The 26,955-nt window shown below is 41.5% G+C and overlaps 1 protein-coding gene across 2 annotated transcripts in view; it reads right to left on the reverse strand.

Annotated features, from left to right (window-relative positions):
- Nucleotides 1–4,260: 4,260 nt before the first annotated feature.
- cdk16 (cyclin-dependent kinase 16) overlaps nt 4,261–26,955 on the reverse strand; it is a 28,547-nt gene continuing 5,852 nt past the window's right edge. Inside the window, exons 5-17 of one of the 2 annotated variants that reach the window (XM_034295907.1) lie at nt 18,861–18,917; nt 18,557–18,671; nt 17,785–17,879; nt 12,929–12,991; nt 12,544–12,667; nt 12,134–12,254; nt 11,953–12,050; nt 11,686–11,791; nt 11,562–11,604; nt 11,321–11,411; nt 11,137–11,214; nt 11,004–11,042; nt 4,261–5,634 (exon numbers count right to left, since the gene is read on the reverse strand). In XM_034295907.1, the coding sequence (XP_034151798.1) occupies nt 5,597–5,634; nt 11,004–11,042; nt 11,137–11,214; nt 11,321–11,411; nt 11,562–11,604; nt 11,686–11,791; nt 11,953–12,050; nt 12,134–12,254; nt 12,544–12,667; nt 12,929–12,991; nt 17,785–17,879; nt 18,557–18,671; nt 18,861–18,917 (1,068 nt within the window). In that variant the 3' untranslated portion in view covers nt 4,261–5,596. The remainder of the gene's footprint in view (nt 5,635–11,003; nt 11,043–11,136; nt 11,215–11,320; nt 11,412–11,561; nt 11,605–11,685; nt 11,792–11,952; nt 12,051–12,133; nt 12,255–12,543; nt 12,668–12,928; nt 12,992–17,784; nt 17,880–18,556; nt 18,672–18,860; nt 18,918–26,955) is intronic. The other variant, XM_020044376.2, reaches the window with a different exon arrangement.

The raw sequence follows: 26,955 nt of genomic DNA on the forward strand, positions 1-26,955 counted from the left end.
GAGCCCCAACTAAGTATTGAGTGCTGTACATGCTCATACTTTTCATGTTCATACTTTTTAGTTGGCCAACATTTCTAAAAATATTATTTTTATATTGATCTTAAGTAATATTCACATTTTGTGAGATACTGAATTTGGGATTTTCATTAGTTGTCAGTTATAATCATCACAATTAAAAGAAATATACATTTTAAATATATCAGTCTCTGTGTGATGAATGAATATAATATAATATGAATATAATATAATAATTATAGAATTACTGAAATAAATCAACTTTTTGATGATATTCTAATTTTATGACCAGCACCTGTATGTTAAGCCATTTTTCGAGAATACCCCTCAGATCTTTTACATATTCAGTGGTGCAAACATGACCAACTGGGCAGTTAAAAATCAGAAAAACATATGGCAAATGGAAAACTCAAATGTGTGAGAAACCAGCTCCATGGGCTATGTTCAGTTTCATCAGCAAGTTTCTATAGTGTCATGCATGTTGTACAGACGAACAACAGGAGTACTCAACTCTTACCTTACGAGGTCCGGTGTCTGCATGTTTTCTGTTCTACCTTATCATTAATTACACTCACCAGTAAGTCCCTGTTTTGAGGGTTGCAATGAAAAACTGGCTTCGAGGTTCAGAGTGGAGTTTAAGGGAACTATAGGATAAACTTTTAGCCCCACCCCATATACAACACTGTTTCCAAAATAGTTGGGACACTGCATAAAATGCAAACAAAAATAGAATGCAATGTGCAAATCGTTTATCCCTATATTTAATTGAAAATAGTACAAAGGCAAAACGAAGAAATGTTTATTATTTATGGAAAAATATTTGATGCCAAACAAAAGTTGTGACGGGCATGTTTACTACTGTGTTGCATGACCTTTTCTTTTAACAATACTCTGTAAGCATTTGGGGACTGAGGAGACCAATTGCTGTGGTTTCAAATTCTTGCTTGATATAGGATATTCTTGCTTGATATAGGATTGAAGCTGCTCAACAATTTGGGGTCTCCTTTAACATATTTTTATTTCATAATGCGCCATTATGTTTTCAATAGGGGACAGGTCTGGATGGGAGGCAGGCCAGTTTAGCACCCAGACCCTTTTACTACAGAGCCATTCTGTTGTGATACGTGCAGAATGTGGTTTGGCATTGTCTTGCTGAAATAAGCAAGGCCTTGCCTGAACAAGACGTAGTCTGGAGGGCAGCATATGTTGCTCCAAAACCTGTATATATTGTTCAGCATTCATGGTGCCTTCACAGATGTGCAAGTCACCCATGCCATGTGCAATAATGCACCCCAATACCATCACGGATGCTGGCATTTGAATTGTGCGTTGATAGCAAGGTGGGTGGTCCCTCTCTACTTTAGCCCTGAGGACGCAGCGTCCATGACTCCCAAATCAAACTACAGGAACGTTTTCCACTCCACCTCAGTCCATCTTAAATTAGCTCGGCCTCAGAGAAGGTGGCGGCGATTCTGGATCTTGTTTATATATGGTTTCTACTTTGCATGTGGATGCACTTGTGGATGCAGTGACATACTTTGGGTTCATAGACAGTGGTTTTCAAGTGTTCCTGAATCCATGCAATGATTTCCACTACAGAATCGTGTCTGTTTTTAATGCAATGCCGTCTGAGGGCCCGAAGATTCCCTTGTCCCTTGCATACAGAGATTTCATCGGATTCTCTGAATCTTTTAATGACATCTTGTACTGTAGATGATGAGATCCTCAAACTCTTTGCAATTTTACATTGAGAAACGTTATTCATAAATTGTTGCACTATTTGCCCGCGCAGTCTTTCGCAGAGTGGTGAACCTCTCCCATCCCCATCCTCACTTCTGACAAACCCATCCTCTCTGAAATGATCTTTTAATACTCAATCATGTTACTGACCTGTTGCCAAGTAACCTAATTAGTGGTGAGATGTTCCACCAGGTTCTTTTTTGTATTACACAACATTTTCAGTGTTTTGTAGCCCCTGTCCCAGCTTTCTTTCTTTTTTTTTTTTTACATATTGCTGGCATCAAATTCTAAGTGGGCATATATTTTTCAAGATATTTTTTTTAAAATATCTCAGTATCAATATTTGGTATGTTATCTTTGCAACATTTTCTATTTAACATAGAGTTTAAATGATTTGCACATCATTGCATTTTGTTTTTTTGCCAGACTGCCTAAGCGGAGCCGGCCAAGGAATGTCTCTGAGTGAGTGAGTGAGTGAGTGAGTGAGTGAGTGACTGACTGACTCTTGTTAAATAGCGTCGTGGTTAGATAAGTGGCCCTTCAACAAATAGGTCCCGCTTTCCAATCTTGTCATAGTCAAAACAAATGATTAATTAGGATTTGTTCTGGATAGACAAAAACGTTGCTGACTACGACCTTCAGTAGCTACATTATAATAAGCCTAAAAATGTTTATGGTTATACAACATTGCAACTATTTCTAGTGGATTTTCAAAGTACACATCTGTGCATGCTTTTTGGGGTAATATAGGCATTATGAAACCCCTTGGGCAGTAAAAGACTAGGGGTTTCCACGATTCTCTCATCTTTTCACTCGACGAAGATGTAAGTTATCACCTAAATTGATGTATCAATGTCATTCACAAATGAAAGAAAAACAAATGTTTTTGTGCCAGGAAATGAAATTCAGTAGCTTTAGCAGTGTAATCTTTAGTCTCACTAGCAATTGCTAAATTCTTATGGCAAAAGCCATACAGTTCATAGATGCTGTTTGTGGTGGCGCTAAACTTAATAAGAATACATATAATAAGAAACGTTAGTTATTTTAATACAATGCTTAATTGTGTCTAGCGAAATTTGGTGTGATGTTAATGCAGACACTCTGCGAACAACATTTGTCACTTAATTGCGAGCTGGCTGAACTAGGCTTGCCTGGTTCCTTTTTCTGGTTTTACATTTTACTGTTTTTGAAAATAGGTTGTAGTACAGTGTCATTTTTGAATACCATCAAAGCATAATCATGTTAATACCATCAAAGCACAATCATGTTTGACAGACTTCTGCATCAAATATATATATAAAAAAAATTGCTGGTGTCTGTGTGTGTTAATCTTACTTTTCAATTGTATGATTTACACATACAGTGCATACATACTGTGCATACCCATGTTTACAGTACATACACCTTTTTAACTTTAACTTTAAGTTCCATGCCAATTAGATATGATGGCAATATAGTAAATCTTTGTCATAGTAAAGAGTTAATTGCATTGTTCACTTCTGTAATCCAATTCTATTCTTTGCAAATTAATTCAAGAAACTGAATAAACCAACACACTATTCCTAATGATTTTTCTCTACAAAGAAATGTCAACAGTTTTATCCATACTGAAAACTACAAGAAGTTTCTTGTTTCTTGGCTCAGTAAAAAAAGCAGTTCCAGAACAGTCATATCAAAATCGCACTATTCAAATCCAAATGTAACAATGGGCAATAAAACTGCCTCCATCATTTGTTTCCCGTACTTGAGTTGTGACTTTCTTTTTGTGTTAAATGCAAAGTATTCACTGGCGAATTTGGATTTAAATTGTTATTGCAAGCTAGAGCGGTTATTGCGGTAAATGATACAGGAGGCAACTTCACAACCACAACCTATTAACCCTTCCATGGCAACACCATGCTTCTCACGAGAACATATTAGGAAGAGCAAAGAATAAACATCAAATCCAAATATCTACACTGATTATATACTCTATAAACAAACTTTCCATTAAAAAAAATAAGAACACAATAATAATATTCTCATCGATGATCATAGTACGAAAAAAATATTCTCATCTTTAAAATTACATTTTGAGAAGAGGGCCCTCTCACTTTCTGTCCAATCTCACACAGTCCTCAGATTTTTGCCATAAAGTATATTTACAATATATCAGTCTTCGTCCACAATATATGATTGCCATGCATGACATATTGTGCATATCCTCTGTTTAGATCACCTGTCTTTCACTCTCACATACATGCATCCAGAAAGAAATCACACAATTGCTTTTACACACTAAGTTCACAAAATTATTGATCTCTTCCAGGTTCACAACCCAAGCCACCAAACTAACTCACTAGTTTTGAGATTGTGAAACTTCATAGCAAAGTAATACTTCCTCAATCAAAAATAGTATACATTGGTAATTTGAGTGTTGAAACATCATCTATCCCCACTCAAAATGGCAAGCCTGATATTTTGGGAGTTCACTTTGGTTTTCAAAGATTCAACATATTTAAGTGATTTAGGAAAACCATTTTTAATAATTGGGGTAACCACATCAGTAGTTGATTGCATAATACTAATGATGCACCCAGTCAGTGTCTGTTTCACCCTAATAGATGGAAAAACATACATCATTGTACTAAGTTAGCAAAAAATTCTGCAAAATTTAAATCAAAACAGGGCAAGATATAAACACAATTACACAACAAATTTAGTTTGTACTCTGTGGCCTAAAGGACATATCAGAGTTGTGGAGTTTCAATATGGAAGCTCAATTCGTGTTGGGTGTTGCATGGCTTTATCAATGAACATAACTCAATGACCAGGTTCATGGAAAAATGGTTACTGAAACTCCAGAAATGTTTTCTTTTTCAATCCATTGTACCAGTCAGCAAAGCACAGCTTTATGAAAATAAATAAATAAATACAACATGAAGATTTCCCTAGAATGCTGCCATGGCACTGTATGCATTTAATTTACATGAAGAGACTGTAATTTCTTGCTGTAGTGGAGATAGGAGGTTGGAAGACTAAGGTGAGACACTATAGCCTCACCATGTTTCTCCACTCTCAGAACACAACTCTAATAAACTAATCACTTATTCAAGCTATTTCATTTTTCAGATGATTCCTTCAACAAAAACAAAGCCCCAGGGTATTGCAATATCAATGTGCATAACTGAAGTGAGTCTAAAGATTTGGTCCAAATCCATTGAAATCTACGGGTGATGATTATTGCATTCAAAGAATGATGTGACATGTATGTCTTGATTTATTGTTACAGGATTTCAATCTGTAAACTAAACAACACAGTAGCTAGCTTACTATGTACAATGTAGTGAAAAAGTGTTTGCCCATTTGCTTTTGCATACAGGGCCAGTTCATGTTGGACAACTGTTCCTTAAATTAATACAATTATCATTTAAACACTGAATTTTGCATTTACTTGGGTTCTCTTCTTCTAATATTACATTTGTATTATGATGTGAAATCTTTCAGTGACAACTATGCAATTACAGAGGGAGTCAGAAACGTGGGAATTTTTTTTTCTTCACTGTACTGTATACTAAGGCTGTCTTTCCCTGTCAGCATTTATGGTAAACTTAATGGTATGAGTGTATATAGTCAATGTTTCTATGGAGGAGAGAATGCTTATTGAGAGCAAACAGAATAAGATAACTTATCCTCCTCAGCCTCATATTACATGTAAACAGCTAGTGACCCCTCTCAATACTAAATGCCACAGGACCAACAATGATACAGTTCAAAAGGTATAAAGAAGAAAAATATGTTTCCCTTCATTGCACAGAAATGACTCAGCTCCTGCTCCCTCCCTCAATATCTCTCACTTCACTCAGAAGAGCAGGCTGTGTTGTCGAGATATGCTGTTCACTGTGAGGAAAGAGAAAGCAAAGTGAGGGACAGTGAAAGGTAAGAAAAATCATGTGAGAAAGAACACTCAGTATCATCACAGATAGTTGATCAGAGGCCAGAGGGAGCAGGTTCCATTAGGGTTGCACACAGGGGTAGTAAAGTTTAAAATGACAATCAACAGCTTGGAAAAGACATACTGTACAGGCATTTGAATGGTGATATGGTGATCTATATATTTCTCCTGAGGTTACCTGTGGGTTTTTCTTTGTATCCTGAACAATTCTTCTGGCAGTTTCTCTTATGATCATATTTTCAGAATCAATGTCAAAATTCAGAATTTTCTGCCGGGGCATGCAAACTTATGAGCAGAATTGTATGTGTGTTTTTGGGGAACGCATTCCCTTGCCAAAATCCACCGATTGGGATTTTGGCCGCCCAACCAACCAAATGGACGTGCAGCAGAGTGACAAGACAATGCAACTCTGTCTAGCCCAGCACACATTTAATTTCTACTTGAAATGAACCATAACACATTACCTCTGTACTACCTGTTGTCTCTAATTGGGGATCCTATTTAAGTTGCCCTGTGCGTTCCTTAGTTGTCTGTCATTGTTTTGAGTCAGTTATTTGTGTTGCTGCTCTTCAGTTCACGCTCATACTCTCCTTTTGTTGTTTTTTTCGATTCAGTTTGGTTAAAAGACACATTGAAGGGATGTATTATACTCTGCACCTGTGTCCTGTCCTCCCGGCCCAAAATACAAAGTCTGTGTTGTGTCAGACAGTGAGCCAAAGAGCAGAAACAAAAATGGTTTTCATATAAGAGAACTTCTTCAGTCACACAGGACCACTCAGTGGGTTACATTCCCACAGACAATCAGCTGAATAGAGCTCCATAGAATTTCAAATTAATAAACATACATTTCTCTGCAATTACAACAAATACACCAGAGGCAGAAAAAGTTGAAAAAATATCATAGTAGACTGTACTTTTTTCCTCTTTACTGTCAGTAGCCTTAAAGGAGATAGAATAGCAATGGTGTGGTAAATGAGAAGGATAGAATGAGTCAGAGAACCAACACCTATCATTAACATCCCACTCCTGACTTCTAAAGCTAAAACAGGAGTAAGATTAAAGGCCAGTTAACCCTACAGCTGTGATATAACAGGAACAAGTTTGGAATGAGCAGAGCAGTGAAACTTGAGTAATGTTGGAAATTATGTTTTCATTATAGATGTGTTACAAAACAACTCTCGCAAAATGTGTCCATGTCAGCTAATTGGATATTGATTTTCATTCTTGTGCAGAGGTCTAGAAGTGGGTGTTTTTATTGTGTGTAAAAACCAATACATTATGTAAACTTCAATGTCTTTAGTAAAAGGCTGCTCATGTTTACCATTGCAATAAAGAGAACCTGAATGATTATCTGATTGTGTTGTTCCAATAAGATCATTTTTCGTTTTTTCCCAACCTGATGTTGGATGGTTCTTCACCCTAAAAGTCTATGGGCCAAAAGAAAACATAAAAATCACATGCCAAAGCAAATATTGAAATATACAACCCTGTTTCTAAAAGCATTGTGACGCTGTGTAAAATGGAAATAAAAACAGAATACAAAGATGTGCAAATCATTTAAACCCTATATTCGATAGAAAATAGTCCAAAGACAAAGTTATTGTTTCTGGAAAAATATATGCCTACTTTGAATTTGACACTAGCAATATGTTAAAAAAAAAAGCTGGGGCAGAGGCAACACAAGACTAGAAAGGTTGTGTAATACAAACAAGAAACCAGGCAAGCCTAGTTCAGCCGGCCCGCAATATGTGTTGATTGTGGCTACCCACGTGAAGGGAAGCGTCATACCCACTACGCCACCAAACAGTACACTTGTTGTGTATTAGTAAAGCCTCTTGACATTATATAATTTCACTCATTAACATCATGCCAAGATTGAATATTTTGTTAGATATTAACTACTATTAAACTAAGTAACGTTTCTTATTAAGTTTACCTCCACCACAAATAGTATCTATGAACTGTATGACTTTTGCTGCTGGCCGTTTAAAAAGCTTATTAGCCATTCGTGAATGACATTGATAAAATAAATACTGTATCAATATAGGTGACGAGAACTGACTTTTTCGTCAAGATGAGAGAATCATGTAGCCAGGGAAGTGTCTGTCTATCCTGAACAAACCTGAGACATCATTGGAAAATCTACCAGAAATAATCGCAATATAACAGTAAACAGTTTCATTTTAGGCTTCCCATAACGTAGCTACTCAAGGTTGTAGCCAGCATGGTTTTTGTCTATCCTGAACAAATCCTCTTTGGCCACTGGATGTTTTAACAGCTAATTAGCCATTTGTGAATTACGTAGACACCCTATCTATCAACATAGATGATGATAACTAGTGATGGTCATTCAAGGTTTCATTAGCACTGCTAGCATAATATCCTGCTGCTAGAAGAACGGTAATGAAGCCTTGAATGGCCATCACTAACGATAACTGTATTTTTTGTCAAGTGAAAAGACAAGAGAATCGTGAAGCCAGCAAAATGTTTAGGTTTCCTATTACATAGCTACGTAGGGTTATAGCCAGCAAAGTGGCCTCTGCCGCCTGAGGCCGAGGAGGAGTGGCCTCTGCCGCCTGAGGCCGAGGAGAGGTGGCCTCTGCCGCCTGAGGCCGAGGAGAGGTGGCCTCTGCCGCCTGAGGCCGAGGAGAGGTGGCCTCTGCCGCCTGAGGCCGAGGAGAGGTGGCCTCTGCCGCCTGAGGCCGAGGAGAGGTGGCCTCTGCCGCCTGAGGCCGAGGAGGAGTGGCCCGCACCGTCTGAGCTTGCCGGGGTTTGGCCGCCACCGCCCTCTCCTGTCCCGGCCCCTCCTTCGGCTCTTCCGGCTACCGACCCCCCTTCGGCTCTTCCGGCTATCGACTCTCCTTCGGCTCTTCCGGCTACCGACCCTCCTTCGGCTCTTCCGGCTACCGACCCACCGTCGGCTCTTCCGGCTACCGACCCACCGTCGGCTCTTCCGGCTACCGACCCACCGTCGGCTCTTCCGGCTACCGACCCACCCTTGGCTCTTCCGGCCTCTGACCCTCCGCCGGCTACCGACCCTCCGTTGGCTCTCCCGGCCTCTGACCCTCCGCCGGCTACCGACCCTCCGTCGGCTCTCCCGGCTCCTGACCATCCGCCGGCTACCGACCCTCCGTCGGCTCTCCCGGCTCCTGACCCTCCACCGGCTCCTGATCTGCAGCCGGTTCTGCCTCCCCGGCCTGTCCCGACGTCTCCGCCACCCTGGTTAGTCTCGGCTGTTCCGCCCCCTCGGCGGATGTGTGCCGATGGGGGTTCTGCGCTGCCCCGCCCCCCCTCCCTTGGGCTGGGGTTCGTCTTGGCCCGTCCGGTGGCCGGGCCTTTGGGGGGGGGTACTGTCATGGTGCGGTGAGCAGCAGCGCCACCGTGCCATAGTTTCTCAGTTCCCATACCTCACAAACACATCCCGGACTGTCACATGTTTCCAATCTTCCACACCAGGTCCCAATTTGTATCGTTTGTAGGTGTATATATGTTTCCCCTCTGCTCCCCACATTGTGGATCATTGTTGCTGTCGCTGTCATTGTTGCTGTTTGTTCATTTAATCGGTGAGTGTTGTTGAATGTACTGTTTGAATGTTAATTGTTAAGATGCATGTTGCGCACTTTTATTTCATTCAGTCATTAGTATTGTTTTTCCGTTCGTTTTTGGTTTGTTTGTTGTTTTAATAAAACCCACGAACGAGAGTACTGCCTGCGCCTGGTTCCTAACCAACACGACACCAACGACAGTCGTTACATCCATAGTAAAAGTGTCTTGGTGCTAATGTGGCCTGCCTGCAGTTCAGACCTGTCACCCATTGAAAACACTGGCACTTTGTTAAACTAAATACGACAAAGGAGACCCTGAACTTCTGAGCAGCTGATATCCTATGTCAAGCAAGAATGGGAAACATTTCTCTTTCAAAACTACAGCAATTGGTCTTCTCAGTTCCCATACACTTAGTGTTGTTAAAAGAAATGGAGATGCAACACAGTAATAAACATGCCCCTGCCCCAACTTTTTTGAAACGTGATTCTTGCATAAAATTCAAGATGTGCATATATTTTTTCCAAAAACAATAACATTTAATAAGATGCCTTTGTACTATTTTCAATTAAATATAGGGAACAAATAATTTTCACAACATTGCATTCTGTTTTTATTAGCATTTTACGCAGCATCCCAACTTTTTTGGAAACAGGGTTGTTATTAATTTGCACGTTTTTCCATATATACCCACATCAGTGGAGCTCAATTTGATATTTGCATTCATGATATAAAACTGATTTAGAATTTTAAAATAAACATTGTCACCTGCTCTCATTATGTCCATAGATTTTCAGTAGTGGAGGCTACATTTAGCTGAACTTGGGGTGAAAAATCTTGGCCCATGGGCTACATTCAGAGTGAACAACTGCCCATTAGCAAGTTTACATTTTGTTTCAAAACTTTAAAGAGCTCTTTGTTCTGACTTTGAGATGAGCAGACAACAATACAATATGAACAAGGGTCTGAATGCTCCTGAGACATAGCTAAGGGCAAGCATGTCAAGTCAGAGTGATGACGTCAACCAAAGAAACACAACCAGGAAGTACAGAGGACCAAACATGGACAGCTTTCTCCACAAATATAACCATTCACAGAGGTGTTGTGTCTTGTGCACCAGCCTTTTAGTTGTGATGTGACTGTGAAGACTGGATGTAGTTTGTTCTAGGATGTTTTCAAGGTGCTGTTCAGGGATACATACTCCTTGAACTTAAGCATCTCACAGCACCATTATAACAACACCTTGCTTTAAGTGATTGTCTATGAGTTTGGAACACAACATGACATTCAAAAAGTAGGCTAGTAGTTCTTTTATACCTGGGTATAAACCTGGGATATTTACACCTGGGTTACTTACCTTTATTTGAATAGTCTTATTACCCTCTGTATATGCTCTACAGATTTGCATCATATAAAAAATGCTGTTTAAGGTACATGTTAGGTTCTGAATAGTTTAGGTGTATAGGTAAGTGTTAGGGAAAGGGTTAACGTTAGGGATAATGTTGGTAGATAGTTAATTTAAATGTTATTGATAGTCTGTAAAGCATCTACAGATTGTCTATACAAATAAATGTTACCTAGACATGTAAATACTTTGAACTGCTCTTAACTTATAATAGTGTGATTGAAAATGTTAGACGGTTTGAGAATGGTTACATTTTCACTGTTAAAAGCCAGGGTTTTTATAGACTGACACATATTGGAGAGTATCACATAGGAAAATAGGGGGATGGTTCGCAGCCTCTTCATGAGAGAAGTGAACTGAATATACCTAAGGTGTGGCGGAACCTTAAGCATCTTTTTAAGAGCTCTGAAACACAGCGATGTTGCCATTACATTTGATTTTAAGTATTTAAATAAGTTGTAGTGTGTAATGAAGAATTATGGTAAACATAAAAACTTACCTGAGTCAGACAAGGAGCTGGTTCTATTCCCTGGCTCTTTTTCCAGCTGAATATCTTGAAGTGCAAATATTGATGTAGCTAGGAAGAAAAAAGTACATTATTATATAATGACATGAGACTACATTAAAGGCAATAATCTTCCATGAGAGCACATGTGTCATGTGTGCAGTACAGGCCAACTCACTGTCAGGCAGTGTGGTCACTCGGTGACCCAGCGTGTGAAAGTATGGACACTTCATGGCCTCCTCTGCTGAGATACGCTTCCTTCCCTCAAACTGAAACATAGAGTGAAAGCCAGATTCACTCTGTTTTTTGCTGTTGAGGACTCATGAAGATAATCAGAACAAACGCCTACACAACTATTGGGATGAATATTAAAAAGGTGCGATGATGGAGCTTGTGACTTGCTACAGGAGTGGTCTCACCTGGAGCAACTTAGACAGCAGTTCCACTCCTTCATTGTCCAGTCTAGGAAGACAACATATGCACAACAATTTAAAGGAACTGTCCAAGCATGTTAAGAAGTCACAGTGAGGGCCACTGCATCACCTGGGGGTGTGGTTCTGTAGACAGTCTGCTCTGTATCGCGGGTAGTTGTACGAGATGAATTCCTCGTTGGAGGTAATTCCAGGCCAGGTGGACTCGTTGGGTGTACCTGAAACAGATAAATACACACATTTCAAATCCAAAGACATTGACAGACATTGTTTTATGTGATTCCATTTCAAAAGTGCCAAATGCCACCCTCTTTTCTTTGCAGATAAGGCCAACAACATGTACATTAACTGGTGGGATGTGACTGGACTACGGTCTCACCTAGCAGTTTAAAGATAAAGTGCAGCTCCTCTTCCACTGTAGAGCCAGGGAACAGAGGACGGCCTGTAGACATCTCATAGAAAATACAACCAACGCCCCTACAAAGGCAAAATATTATTATTCAAACAGAATTTTCAGACCAAACATCCATAAAATTGAGATGAGAATACTGTATTCTTACCACATATCAATTTGTGTTGAGTAGTCTGTGCATCCTAGGAGAATGTCAGGGGGACGGTACCACAGCGTCACAACCTCGTTTGAGTAAGTCTTGGTGGGAATAGACTTTGCCCGAGCCAGGCCTGAGACAAAAAAAACGTTTCTGATCAGCAAAACGCTTGGGAGTGGAGCTTAACATTTCAGTTTAAGGGAAATTATCTTGGGGCACATCGGCTTATTAAACCAGCATAACTATTTTCACATTATGTGGTACAAACATCTAACGGTTGTCCTATTTTATGATTGCATTATAGTTCTAAACATACAATGATACACAAGTGATACAGATAACAGCCTCGTTCCAGAAACTCCTCTGCTGTGGTGATAAGACTTTGACAGAGTTCTAGCTGTAGAGCTAATGGACACACTGACCAAAGTCAGCCAGTTTGAGCTCGCCGCGGTCATTGATGAGCAAGTTCTGTGGTTTGAGGTCTCTGTGGAGGACCTTGCGGCAGTGGCAGTAGTTGAGGCCACGCAGCAGCTGGAACAGGAAGAGCTAAGAAGACACACAGACATAGATAAGAATCCTACAAAAAAAGAACACTGGAGCAGTATTGGTATACTGTATATGGTGGGACACTATGCACAAGGCAAAAAATCCTTATAAGACCCTACATGTTTATAAACCATTAGATTACCATACTATTATCAACATACCAATTATATTGCCACGGAAATGTAAAGTATGATTTAATTCTCTCTTATGACACATACTAAATAATATATTGTATATAATATTACAGCGTCTGTGCCTCACCTTCACATTATGCATGTGGATACAGTTGCCACAGTCATCCAGATACTGCTTGAGGTCTTTATCCTGATTGACAAATCATATATTGTTATGTTCACAACCTTGGGACACTGGCACAAATTTAGATTTTTTTCTTTGGAAGTGTATGTACTCAGTGGCTGTTGGTGGTCTAGTAGTCTAAGCCTTTTTGACTCCGGTGCACAAATATTGCTGAATCATGGCTTCTATCATCTGGCTTTCCTCTATCCAATACAGCATAAAATACACTTAATAAATAAATAAAAAGTTATACAATTACATACACCAACATTTGGGGTCCCTTAGAAATGGTCTTGTTTTCTATGAAAACACATTAAATTAGTTTGAATAGGAAATATAGCAAAATGAATAGGAAATATAGTCATTGACAAGGTTGGAAATAGTGAATTTCTATTGAAATGTGTCCTTCAAACTTTGCTTTCATCAAAGAATCCTCAATTTACAGCAATTTCAGCCTTCCCGACCTTTGGCATTCTAGCTGTCAATCTGTTGAGGTAATCTGAAGAGATGTCACCCCATGCATCCTGAAGCATCTCCCATAAATTGGATTGGCTTGATGGGCACTTCTTACGTACCATTCAGTCATTAATGTTAACCAAGTCAATGATGCATACTATTATTATTAGGATAATTTCTGCACCCCCTCTTTTTTCCCTTCTTTTCTCTTTTTCTAATGTCACACAAACTCACAAAACCAGGCAAACCTAGTTCAGCCAGACCACAACAGGAAACATTGCCCTTGAGACTCGAACCCGGGTCACCAACATGAAAGGCTGTATCGCTAACCACTACACCACAGAGCTCTATGTTTGATGGGTGTCTATGAACAAATCCTCTTTTTTAACAGCTAATTGGCCATTTGTGAATGATATTGAAACAGTTAAACTGACTAACGTTTCTTACTAAGTTTACCTCCACCACCAATAGCGTCTATGAACTATTAGCTTTTGCCACTGGCCATTTGAACAGCTTATTAGCCAGTAATAGGCTTTGCCAGTATCTACTAACTTACTGGAATAGTCATAGGAATTGTGCAATTGCTAGTGAGTCTGCCAAAGCTATTTCATAACAACACACTTTTTTTCTTTCATTCATGAATGACATTGATACAATAACTATCAAGAAAGATGACGATAACAAACATTTTCATCATGTGAAACAACGAGAGAATCGTGGAAATAAAATAAATGTTGTTCACAATAGATTTGAACTTGAGCCTTCCACATGAGAGGCACTGTCTTTTAACCACAACGCCACAGCATTATGCATTTCACCAGTCGCTAAACACTATTTAGCATTGTGTTAAACTGACTAACGTTTCTTATAAGGTTTACCTCCACCACAAATAGTGTCTTTGAACTGTTAGCTTTTGCCAATGGCCGTTTGAACAGCTTATTAGCCAGTAATAGGCTTACTGGTATCTACTAACTTCTTAGGAATAATCACAAGAATTTAGCAATTGCTATTAAGACTGAAGAACTTTTCTATGCCAGAAACAGTCGCAATATAACTGTATACAGTTTTAGTTAAGGCTCACTGTAACGTAACTACTGTAGCCTATGTTGTAGTCAGCAAATGTGTTTGTCTATCCTGACCCAAAACGTATGCAAGGATGCGTCCTTCGAAAATCCATCAGAAACAGTTGAACTATAACCGTGAACTTCAGGCTCATTATAATGTAGTCACTGGCAGTGGCGGCTGCTGGTCTTTCAAAGAGGGGAAGCTCATTTTCAGCCTACATTATAACCCTCTGATGGTCTTCATTTGTAGTGACACTCATGGTCTTTGGGGTCTTTTGGACCCCAGACAATAAAATAAAATTTTGTAACCGAACAATATATATATTTTTTAAAAAATATAATTTTACTCCGTTTATTAATGGTTTCGCTAAAATTTGGTTGACAATATTAGCACTGTCTGCCATTGTGTGCAGTTTCACCTGCGTACGACACTAGCCTACTACTGTATATGAATGAATGAATTATATAAAAAATATATATTAAACTTTGTAAAACTGAAACAAGGATTGTGGTGTAGATTATTATTGAGTGCAATGTATAATGCAAATCGGCTAGCAATTTCGCCAAACAAATATCAAGAAATATTGCAGCAGTTTGTCTTTCGAATACACTTGAGAAATCCGCGATGGGACTGAGTGCAAAATAGCTTCAGAGACTTCTTATAGTACTGACCGCTGTCAGTCAAAAGGAGATGCAGTTTGACAGATCGTCAGATCCTCCAATCATCATGCGGAAGCCCGGAGTCCGGGCCAGCCCACTCCTCATTCACCCCCAGAGACGCTGAGCGTCCGTGGGTGGGACATTATCGCAGCATTTATCCAATCACCGTCTACTTTCGGAGCACTGAAAAATGTTCTAAGCAGCCCCATTGAAGTCAATGGACACTCAGCTTCAACAGGGAAATGCACTGTGACGCTGCAGGATTGTATGAGAAGAAAATCGAGTTAACCGACCTGTAGCTGATTCTGAACTAACTCGTTTTAGAGATTAATGTGTTTTAACGCATTTTTTGTCAATAAAATGTTTACACAATAGTACATATTTGACCATAAATTTTTTGGACATTATAGGGGAAGCCGAGCTTCCCTTTCAGTCTTAAAGAAATCCCCACTGGTCACTGGAGGTTTTAGCCAGCAAAGTTATTGTCTATACAGAATAATTCATAATGCATCCTTTGCTTTGCCTGTGAGGAGATACGAACTCGGGACCTATAGTTTGCAGACCCGCTTCTCTAACCACTACGCTATTTAACAAGGGGAAGTTGGGAATCCAGTGAATTTGTCCAAGTGGCACTCGTCAACCCCACTGGACCTGGAAAGCACCACATGTCAGAGTTGGTGAATCAAGTTGCAGACTTGGACTCAAGTCGCACTTAAGTCACCAATAAATTGACTTGCGACTTGACTTGCGATCTGTTTAAAAGACTAGACACTTGACTTGGACTTGTAGTCATTGGACTTGTGCCTTGGAAGGCCTTTTATTGTGGCCAGCCTAAGGCACACCTGTGCAATAATCATGCTGTCTAATCAGCATCTTGATATGCCACACCTGTGAGGTGGATGGATTATCTCGACAAAGGAAAAGTGCTCACTAACACAGATTTAGAACAGAAGTGTGAACAATATTTGAGAGAAATAGGCCTTTATAATTTGGCCTTTATAGTTTATAATTTGTTCAGTGTAGTTAGTTACAGTAGCTAATAACTAGTTAACATATACAGCTCCGGAAAAAATTAAGATATCACTGCACCTTTTTCTTTCCTTTCCAAAAAAGTCGAAAAGGACGGTTTTGAGTGAGTAACAGAAGGGTTCAAATTAAGAGACCACTGCAAATTGAACGCTTCTTTTCCTTACTCAAAACATACCTTTTCAATTTTTTTGGAAATAAAATAAAAAGGTGGTCTCTTAATTTTTTACAGAGCTGTATAACTATACAGAACACAAAGAGCTGTTAGCTCATGGCTAACCAATGTAAAATAGTCAGACAATTTGACTAATGGCAGATAGGCCGGCCCCTCAACATGATCATACTTCAATTAAACATACAATGCATGTTTGCTATAATAAATTAAATGTTGCATTTCAGTATTAGTGTACTAGATTATCAACTGCTGATTTAAAATAAATAAAAATAATAAAATAAAATAATAGTCATCCCCAAAAAGTGCAACTTGTGTTGAAAGGACTTGCTTTGGACTAATATATTATAGCCTATAGTGCTTAAAAGACTTGACTTGGACTTGCAATGCTGTGACTTGACACTTGAAACGGACTTGCTTGCAATGACTTGAGACTTGACTCGGACTTGCATGCAGTGACTTTAGACTTGACTTAGACTTGTCTGAAGTAAATTAAAGACATGTCTGCCACATGTTCTTGGTCTAGTCATTGTGCTCTTTGTTCAGCACATATCCTGTTTCTGGATTACGTACACATATAGCTCAGGTATGTATATAGTGGATTGTGACCAGATGCCCAACTGTGCCTGTCTTAGGTTGTCCTGAAATCACAGTTGGGATCTTATCAGTGAAGATTGACTAATCAGCCTTCTTCACTGGCCACACATACTGGGGAGGATTGGAGGATGTAATCTACAGTTGTGCCCAAAAGTTTGCATACTCCTTGGAGAATTGTTAATATATGTACCATTTGTAAAGAAAACGATGATTGAGCAGGCAAAACACGTCTTATTTCTTATGGGATTTCCATTCAACTGTAGGTCATAACAGAATAGCACAATCATAAAACAGAACAAAAAAATCTTGGAGTTGTCTCTTAGCTGTTGACGTTGAGACTGGGGGTACTATTTCATGAAGCTGGCAGTTGAGGACCTGTGAGGCATCTGTTTCTCTAACTAGACATTCTGATGTATTTGTCCTTCTATGCAGTTGTGCACCGGGGCCTCCTATTCCTCATTCTGTTCTGATAGACAGTTTCTGCTGTTTTGTGAAGGGAGTAGTACACAACGTTGTACAAGGTCTTCAGTTTTTTGGCAATTTCTCACATGGAATAACCTTCAATAGACTGACAAGTTTCAGAAGAAAGTTATTTGTTTCTGGCCACTTTCAGCCATTTAGATTTTACATGAAAAATCTGAAGTTTCCAGCTACAATAGTCATTTACAAAGTTAATATCTGTATTTCTGAAAAATTTCACTTTTTTATTAAAAAATATTTATTTTAATGGACAGAATGTGCTTTTCTTTTGAAAACAAATACATTTCTAAGTGACCTTAAACTTTTCACTGGGACGTGGTAAGTGTCAGATGCTCTCCCTTATTCCTAAGTGGATGAAGACTCACCAGATATTCAAAGACTAGTGTGAGAGACTTCTGTGTGTGGATGATGTCATGGAGGGTCACTATGTTGGCGTGTTTCAGATCCTTCAGCAGAGACACTGTGGGTTAGAGATAACCAAAGCGTGATTTTAAGCAAGGATTTTGTAAAACCTGGATTAATAGCCCAGGAGTTTATTTGCTCACAAAATTTAAAACAGGTAAGTACCTAATGCACAAGTAAAATGTTGAAGGGACATCCACCCTACACTGTTAATATTTAACAGAATTACCAGTATAAACATTGAAATAATACATTCAAAGATCAGACACTCATAATGTGCGCTTCAGCACCATTCTCAAGTTGATTTGCCCCATCTTGAATGCAATTTTGTTGAACCCATTATGTTAAACTACACTAGTGTCTAATTCAATGTAATAATGTTGTTTTTCTTTTATCTTTGTCAAGCTTTACAGCCCTCACTGAAGTTCACTAATTTTGACATAGCAATAGTTTTAACAGGGGTTTATTTGATGAGATGTACCGATGCCCATTAAAATAAACAGGCAGCAAATTTAGATTGTGTTTAATGGAAGTCTTACGGTATACGGCACATGTTAACTCCAAATCAGTCCAAATCAGAGCCTGTCAACTGTGGGTGTCTGAGGCAAACCCTATAAATAGCCAGCCTTGCTCTGGTTTCTACTTTCCAATCTGTTGGGTTTTATTTTTAGCTGGTGGCCCAGGACCAGACCCACTTGACACAAAGATGTTTGGGCACTGTTCCCGGTGTCTCACCCTCTCTGATGGCAGTGCAGGGAGCCCCCTCTTCATGCTCCAGCCGTATCTCTTTCAAGGCCACCAGGTTGTCTGTCAGCTTGCTGCGCCCTTTATATACTGTTGCATAGGTTCCCTGTGAGAGACATACAAAATATATATAAAGATTCAAGTGGGACCACATAATGTCAGCAATATGCACTTAGATACAGTACATGTGAATTGCAGAAGCAGCAAACCTCACTGCCTTTCGGCAGTGAGGATAACCGCAAATCACTAATTACTAAGAACTATGGGTTACGTAAAATGTATGAGTGTAGCATACCTCTCCAAGTTTGTCCAGCTTCACATAGGTTTCTAGCTTTCCAAAGCCAATCTCAGACTGAGCAAGAAAACAAAAACAGTTTATTTTAAGATGATTCTGTAAGTCTTGCAACATGTAAAATAAAATTGAATGAGAACAATGAAAGTAAATCAGAAATATGACAGACTGCATGGTGTACAATCAGGACACTAAAAATCATTCTAATCCAGGAATGATGACACAATTAACCTAAATCGTATTTTGACACTTGCAACACCTTCTGTTAAAATAGTTACAATTGACTTCAGATGCTCAGTTGTAACATCTTACAGTGACTTTTAAAAGATATGAGTGAAATAAAATAATTGAGGAACAGGATTGCAAGGTTAATTTTCAAATTTGACTTGTGCGACAGACCAGGCATCATGTAATATTAAAAGGATCAGTCTTTTTATTTTTTTACGAGGCGGCAAGAAAGCTAGCTACACATTTCTAGTAGACACTTCAGAGAAAAATAAGATCTGTCATTTGAAATACAAATAAAAAGTTATAATGTAATTCCACAAAATAGTAAGGTGGCCAAGAATTGGGGACAGTGGCCAATAATAGGGGGTCATATTTTTTAGCTACTTCACTAACCAATTACTGAAAAAATAATCATCCCATTAATGACATGCTAGATAACATTTGGATGTCACTAATATACATCATAAACAAATGATAAAAAAAATATCATCTTGTATTGAGTTATGTTGTTAGATATGCCGATAAAAGGAGGTAAAAGATTAATTGTTGAATTAGATGTTGAATTATTCCGTTCAACGGAACACAGTTGCATAACTGTGCGTGTTTCACTAATTCATGTTTTTTTGGGCTTGAAGTAAAAATATTGCAACATATTCTGTTCAGAGGAAGGGAGATCCAGTAATTAAATATTTTTTTTAATTATGATAGATATTTTTTATGACTTAATTCCGAGATGAATGGGCTAATGACCAAATCTGTTTTGAAATTATTCAGAATTAATCAAAAATCTCGTTTAGAAACAGAATTGTATGTATATGTTAATTCACTATAAAACAGACCACGGGCCACATACGGGTTCCGTTGAACCTGACCGGCCTGCGTAAGGTTAATTGGAAATGACAAAATAAACATTTTCCACCCCTCCATGAACGTGGTGGACGGGTTTGAGTACCCGAGTGACCCTAGGAGCTATGTTGTCTGGGGCTATATGCCCCTGGTAGGGTCTCCCAAGGCAAACAGGTCCTAGGCGACGGGTCAGACTAAAAGCGGTTCAAAACCCCTTAATGATGAGGAAAAATTGAGGTCCGTGACGTCGCCCGGAATGGCGCAGCCGGGGCCCCACCCTAGAGCCAGGCCCGGGGTTGGGGCTCGTATGCGAGCGCCTGGTGGCCGGGCCTTTCCCCATGGGACCCGGCCGAGCTCAGCCCGAAGGAGCGACGTGGGGCCACCTTCCCGTGGGCTCACCACCCATAGGGGGGACCATAAGGGGCCGGTGCGTAGAGGATCGGGCGGCAGTCGAAGGCGGGGGCCTAGACAACCTGATCCCTTGGCATGGAAACTAGCTCTAGGGACGTGGAATGTCACCTCGCTGGCGGGAAAGGAGCCTGAGATCGTGCGTGAGGTTGAGAGGTTCTGACAAGAGATAGTCGGGATCACCTCTACGCACGGCTTGGGCTCTGGAACCACACTCCTTGAGAGAGGATGGACTCTTCACCACTCTGGAGTTGCCCATGGTGAGTGGCGGCGGGCTGGTGTGGGTTTGCTTATAGCTCCCCAGCTCTGCCGCCATGTGTTGGAGTTTACCCCGATGAACGAGAGGGTCGTTTCCCTGCGCCTACGGGTCAGGGATAGGTCTTTCACTGTTGTTTGTGCCTACGGGCTGAACGGCAGTGCAGAGTACCCAACTTTCTTGGAGTCTCTGGGAGGGGTGCTGGAAAGTGCTCCGACTGGGGACTCTATTGTTCTACAGGAGGACTTCAACGCCCACGTGGGCAACGACAGTGACACCTGGAATGGCGTGATTGGGAGGAACGGCCCCCCTGATCTGAACCCGAGCGGTCTTCAGTTATTGGACTTCTGTGCTAGTCACAGTTTGTCCATAACGAACACCATGTTCAAGCATAAGGGTGTCCATCAGTGCACGTGGCACCAGGACACCCTAGGCCGCAGGTCAATGATCGACTTTGTTATCGTTTCATCTGACATGCGGCCGTATGTCTTGGACACTCGGGTGAAGAGAGGGGCGGAGCTGTCAACTGATCACCACCTGGTTGTGAGATGGATCCAATGGCGGGGGAGGAAGCTGGACATACTCGGCAGGCCCAAGCGTACTGTAAGGGTCTGCTGGGAACGTCTGGCCGAGTCTCCTGTTAGAGAGATCTTTAACTCCCACCTCCGCCAGAGCTTCGACTGGATCCCGAGGGAGGCTGGAAATATTGAGTCCGAGTGGACCATGTTCTCCACCGCCATTGTCGAAGCGGCCGCTCTGAGCTGTGGCCGTAAGGTCTCCGGTGCCTGTCGAAGCGGCAATCCCCGAAACCGGTGGTGGACACCGGAAGTAAGGGATGCCGTCAAGCTGAAGGAGTCCTATCAGCCCTGGTTGGCTTGTGGGACTCCTGAGGCAGCTGATGGGTACCGGCAGGCCAAGCGGACTGCAGCCCGGGTGGTTGTGGAGGCAAAAACTCGGGCCTGGGAGGAGTTCGGTGAGGCCATGGAGAATGAGTATCGGCTGGCCTCGAAGAGATTCTGGCAAACCGTCCGGCGCCTCAGGAGGGGGAAACAGTGCCCCACCAACGCTGTTTACAGTAGAGGTGGGCAGCTGTTGACCTCAACTGGGGATGTCGTCGGGCGGTGGAAGGAGTACTTCGAGGATCTCCTCAATCCCGCCGTCACGTCTTCCATTGAGGAAGCAGAGGATGAGGGCTCAGAGGTGGACTCATCCATCACCCGGGCTGAAATCACTGAGGTAGTCAAGAAACTCCTCGATGGCAAGGCACCAGGGGTGGATGAGATCCGTCCTGAGTACCTCAAGTCTCTGGATGTTGTGGGGCTGTCTTGGTTGACACGCCTGTGCAACATCGCGTGGCGGTCGGGGACCGTGCCTCTGGGATGGCAGACCAGGGTGGTGGTCCCTCTTTTTAAGAAGGGGGACCGGAGGGTGTGTTCCAACTATAGAGGGATCACACTTCTCAGCCTCCCCGGGAAAGTCTATGCCAGGGTACTGGAGAGGAGAATATGGCCGATAATAGAACCTCGGATTCAGGAGGAACAGTGTGGTTTTCGTCCGTGCTGTGGAACCCTGGACCAGCTCTATACCCTCTACGGGGTGTTGGAGGGTTCATGGGAGTTTGCCCAACCAATCCACATGTGTTTTGTGGATTTGGAGAAGGCATTCGACTGTGTCCCTCGCGGCATCCTGTGGAGAGTGCTTCGGGAATATGGGGTCCTGGGTCCTTTGCTAAGGGCTGTCAGGTCCCTGTACGACCGAAGCAGGAGCTTGGTCCGCATTGCCGGCAGTAAGTCAGACTTGTTCCCAGTGCATGTTGGACTCCAGCAGGGCTGCCCTTTGTCGCCGGTTCTGTTCGTAATTTTTATGGACAGAATTTCTAGGCGCAGCCAGGGGCTGGAGGGTGTCAGGTTTGGGGACCACACGATTTTGTCTCTGCTCTTTGCGGATGATGTTGTCGTGTTGGCCCCTTCAAACCAGGACCTTCAGCATGCACTGGGATGATTTGTAGCAGAGTGTGAAGCGGTGGGGATGAGAATCAGTACCTCTAAATCCGAGGCCATGGTCCTCAATCGGAAAAGGGTGGCTTGCCCAATTCAGGTTGGTGGAGAGTGCCTGCCTCAAGTGGAGGAGTTTAAGTATCTAGGGGTCTTGTTCACGAGTGAGGGAAGGATGGAACGGGAGATTGACAGATGGATCGGTGCAGCTTCTGCAGTAATGCGGTTGATGTATCGGTCTGTTGTGGTGAAGAAAGAGCTGAGCCGCAAAGCGAAGCTCTCGATTTACCGGTCAATCTACGTTCCTACTCTCACCTATGGTGAGAAAGGACAAGATCCCGGATACAGGCGACTGAAATGAGCTTTCTCCGCAGTTTGGCTGGGCGATCCCTTAGAGATAGGGTGAGAAGCTCGGTCACCCGGGAGGAGCTCAGAGTAGAGCTGCTTCTCCTTCACATCGAGAGGGGTCACCTGAGGCTGGCCTGGGAACACCTCGGTGTCCCCCCGGGAGGGCTGGAGGAAGTGTCTAGGGAGAGGGAAGTCTGGGCAGCTCTGCTTAGACTGCTGCCCCCGCAACCCGGCCCCGGATAAGCAGAAGACGATGATGAGGAACATTTTCCAATTTTACCTCAGTCATGGGCTGCTTTTGTTTTGAAATTGTTTTTATTCATGTGCATAATGACGCAATACGTAAATCAATACATGCGCATGACTGAATCTATTCAAGCAGGTCACAAGGCGAATTTAGCCCTCAAAAATGTTCGCTCATGCTAAAAAAACAAAGGTAGATGCCGAATGCAGGGTTTTCAACAAAAAATTTACTGCTAAGTATTTATTTACTGAAGTTGGATGTAAAGCCGTGGGTTTAGTTAGCGGAGAGCAGATTAAGGATTAGAATGAGTCGGCATTTTGAGAAGAAACACGCAGAGAAATACAAAAACTTGACTGATGCTGAAAGGGCGCGGACATCGGAAGTTTGCTAGCTAAGCTATAACAGCAGCAAGGCTTTTTTACCAAGCTTCACACAGCCAGGGATGCAGCAACCAAGACCAGCTTTGTGATATCCCTCTTGGAGGGGGGAGTTTGTCAAGAGTGCTTGGTGGACTCTGCAGCACTAATATGCCCTGAAAAAAAAGGAGCATTTGAGCAAGTCTCAAATTTGGAGCTTCAACTGCAAAGTGAGTTGAGAAGATTAGACTTTTTCTCCTTGGCTTTAGACGAGAGCGTTGATGTTCATGACACCGCCCAGTTACTCGTATTTGTCCGTGGGATAACGGAGAATACGGAGGAGCTGGCAGCAATGTGGCCAATGAAAGGGAGCTAATTTTTTTTTATAACAATTTTTATTATACAAACAAAAGTTTACATTAAACATTAAAGAGACAAGCATCAAAGAAAAAAAAAACATTGTCTGCACTTGTATCATTCTACACATTCCTTTCCAACATATAACTAAAAGAGGAAAGAAAAAAGAAAAAAAGAAACACAGCAACAGAATAACCACCATCCCACACCCTCCCACCATGGAGGATTAGAAAACATCGGCAGTCTCTACAAGCGATTATACTCTAGAAAACAAAAAAACAGTAATTGTATGTTATCTATTGTATGAAAAACATACCTAGATAAAAAAATTAATAAAAACTTTAAACCCATTATATATATAGTCAGAATCTAGTGAGGACACAGAGTCGTATAGATTTAAAATAGGGTTCTAAGTTTTATAAAATGTATCCGTTGAGCCCCGAGACGAATATTAAAATGTTTCGAGTGAAAGGAATGACATCAGATCCACACTTCCGATGCAACAAAGATGCACCTTCTAGCAATAAGAGAAGCAAACGCAATAACCTCTGCTTTCTGTCTCGTGATGGATGACACCAAAGGCGGCGACTAGAGGACATGGAGATAGAGAAATTTGCAGAGCTCTAGACATGAAGTCAAAAAAGGAAGACCAAAATTAGGTCAGTTTTGGGCAACTAAAGAACGTGTGGGTGTGATCGGCAGGTGAAAATGAGCATCTGACACAGGAGTCCTCTGTTTCTGGAAACAATTTATGGAGTTTAGCTTTGGTAAGATGAATTTGATGAAAGACTTTTAGACTTTTAGCTGAACCGAGTACATACAGAAGTAGAATTAACTCTAGCAAGGGCCTCAGACCATAGCTCTTCTGAAAACTTAATTTGCAGCTCATTTTCCCAAGTCATCTTTAGGCAGGAGAGAGAGGACTTATTAGATGAGAGTAACATGGTGTAGACAGAGGATATACACTCACCTAAAGGATTATTAGGAACACCTGTTCAATTTCTCATTAATGCAATTATCTAATCAACCAATCACATGGCAGTTGCTTCAATGCATTTAGGGGTGTGGTCCTGGTCAAGACAATCTCCCGAACTCCAAACTGAATGTCAGAATGGAAAAGAAAGGTGATATAAGCAATTTTGAGCGTGGCATTGTTGTTGGTGGCAGACGGGCCGGTCTGAGTATTTCACAATCTGCTCAGTTACTAGTATTTTCACACAAAACCATTTCTAGGGTTTACAAAGAATGGTGTGAAAAGGGAAAAACATCCAGTATGCGGCAGTCCTGTGGGCGAAAATGCCTTTTAGGGCCGACTGATTCAAGCTGATAGAAGAGCAACTTTGACTGAAATAACCACTCGTTACTACCGAGGTATGCAGCAAAGCATTTTTGAAGCCACAACACGCACACCCTTGAGGCGGATGAGCTACAACAGCAGAAGACCCCACCGGGTACCACTCATCTCCACTACAAATAGGAAAAAGAGACTACAATTTGCACAAGCTCACCAAAATTGGACAGTTGAAGACTGGAAGAATGTTGCCTGGTCTGATGAGTCTCGATTTCTGTTGAGACATTCAGATGGTAGAGTCAGAATTTGGCGTAAACAGAATGAGAACATCATGCCTTGTTACCACTGTGCAGGCTGGTGGTGTAATGGTGTGGGGGATGTTTTCGTGGCACACTTTAGGCCCCTTAGTGCCAATTGGGCATCGTTTAAATGCCACGGCCTACCTGAGCATTGTTTCTGACCATGTCCATCCCTTTATGACCACCATGTACCCATCTTCTGATGGCTACTTCCAGCAGGATAATGCACCAGGTCACAAAGCTCGAATAATTTCAAATTGGTTTCTTGAACATGACAATGAGTTCACTGTAATGAAATGGCCCCCACAGTCACCAGATCTCAACCCAATAGAGCATCTTTGGGATGTGGTGGAATGGGAGCTTCGTGCCCTGGATGTGCATCCCACAAATCTCCATCAACTGCAAGATGCTATCCTATCAATATGGGCCAACATTTCTAAAGAATGCTTTCAGCACCTTGTTGAATCAATGCCACGTAGAATTAAGGCAGTTCTGAAGGCGAAAGGGGGTCAAACACAGTTTTAGTATGGTGTTCCTAATAATCCTTTAGGTGAGTGTACATCAGCATGTGTTGTGCAAGTCAGTGCAAAAATTAACCATGTCATTGATGTTGTCACTAAAATAGTTGAGCATGAGACTGAACATAGTGGTGTCGGCTACTACACAGCTGTCAGATGGCTCAACCTGGGCAAAATGCTAAAAAGAGTTTGGGACCTAAAAGCAGAGATACAAGAGTTTTGTGAGAAGAAAGGCAAAGGCATCCCAGAGCTCTCAAATGAGGACTGGATGGCCGATTTTGCATTTGCTGTTGATGTGACTGCACTGATGAATGAACTACACACCAAACTGCAAGGTAAGGGCCTTTTTGGTCATGAAATTCACAGCCTGGTGAAGGCTTTTATGAGGAAGTTGCAGTTTCTTTCAAGCCAACTGGAGAGCAACACTCTCACTCACAAGCAAACCCTGAAAGAAGTCACACCATCAGCTGATCACCTCCGCGGGTACTCATCCATGTTAGGAGCACCGCATGGTGAGTTTTCAAGGCGATTTGAAGATCTCAGAACAATCGAGGATGAAATGCACTTGATTTACTCTCCCTTTACCTGCAGTGTGGATAATGCACCCAGTGATGTTCAGCTGGAACTCATTGACCTGCAGTCTGATGCAGTACTAGCAGAGCACTTTAACCTTTTCACGCGTAATACTTTAGTTTGCGTGATCGGTTCGCTGCTAGATCTGCCAATTTAGCAATTGTGTGTAAACCCTACCAAAACAAACTGACTGGATTAACGCCACGTTAGCTACATGTATTGAGTGGCATTCAGACGGTTGACATGAACAGTCACTTTGCCAGGTAAGGAACACTACATACAAAGCATTGCAAGCTTCTCTCTTTGACTCAAATTCAAAGAGCTGCAAAAGCTGGTTGATATGTAACTGTAGCTAGCTAGCAAACGTCAGCTAATTAATT

This window comes from Esox lucius, chromosome 12 (genome assembly GCF_011004845.1).
Source record: "Esox lucius isolate fEsoLuc1 chromosome 12, fEsoLuc1.pri, whole genome shotgun sequence".
NCBI classification, from domain to species: Eukaryota; Metazoa; Chordata; class Actinopteri; order Esociformes; family Esocidae; genus Esox; species Esox lucius.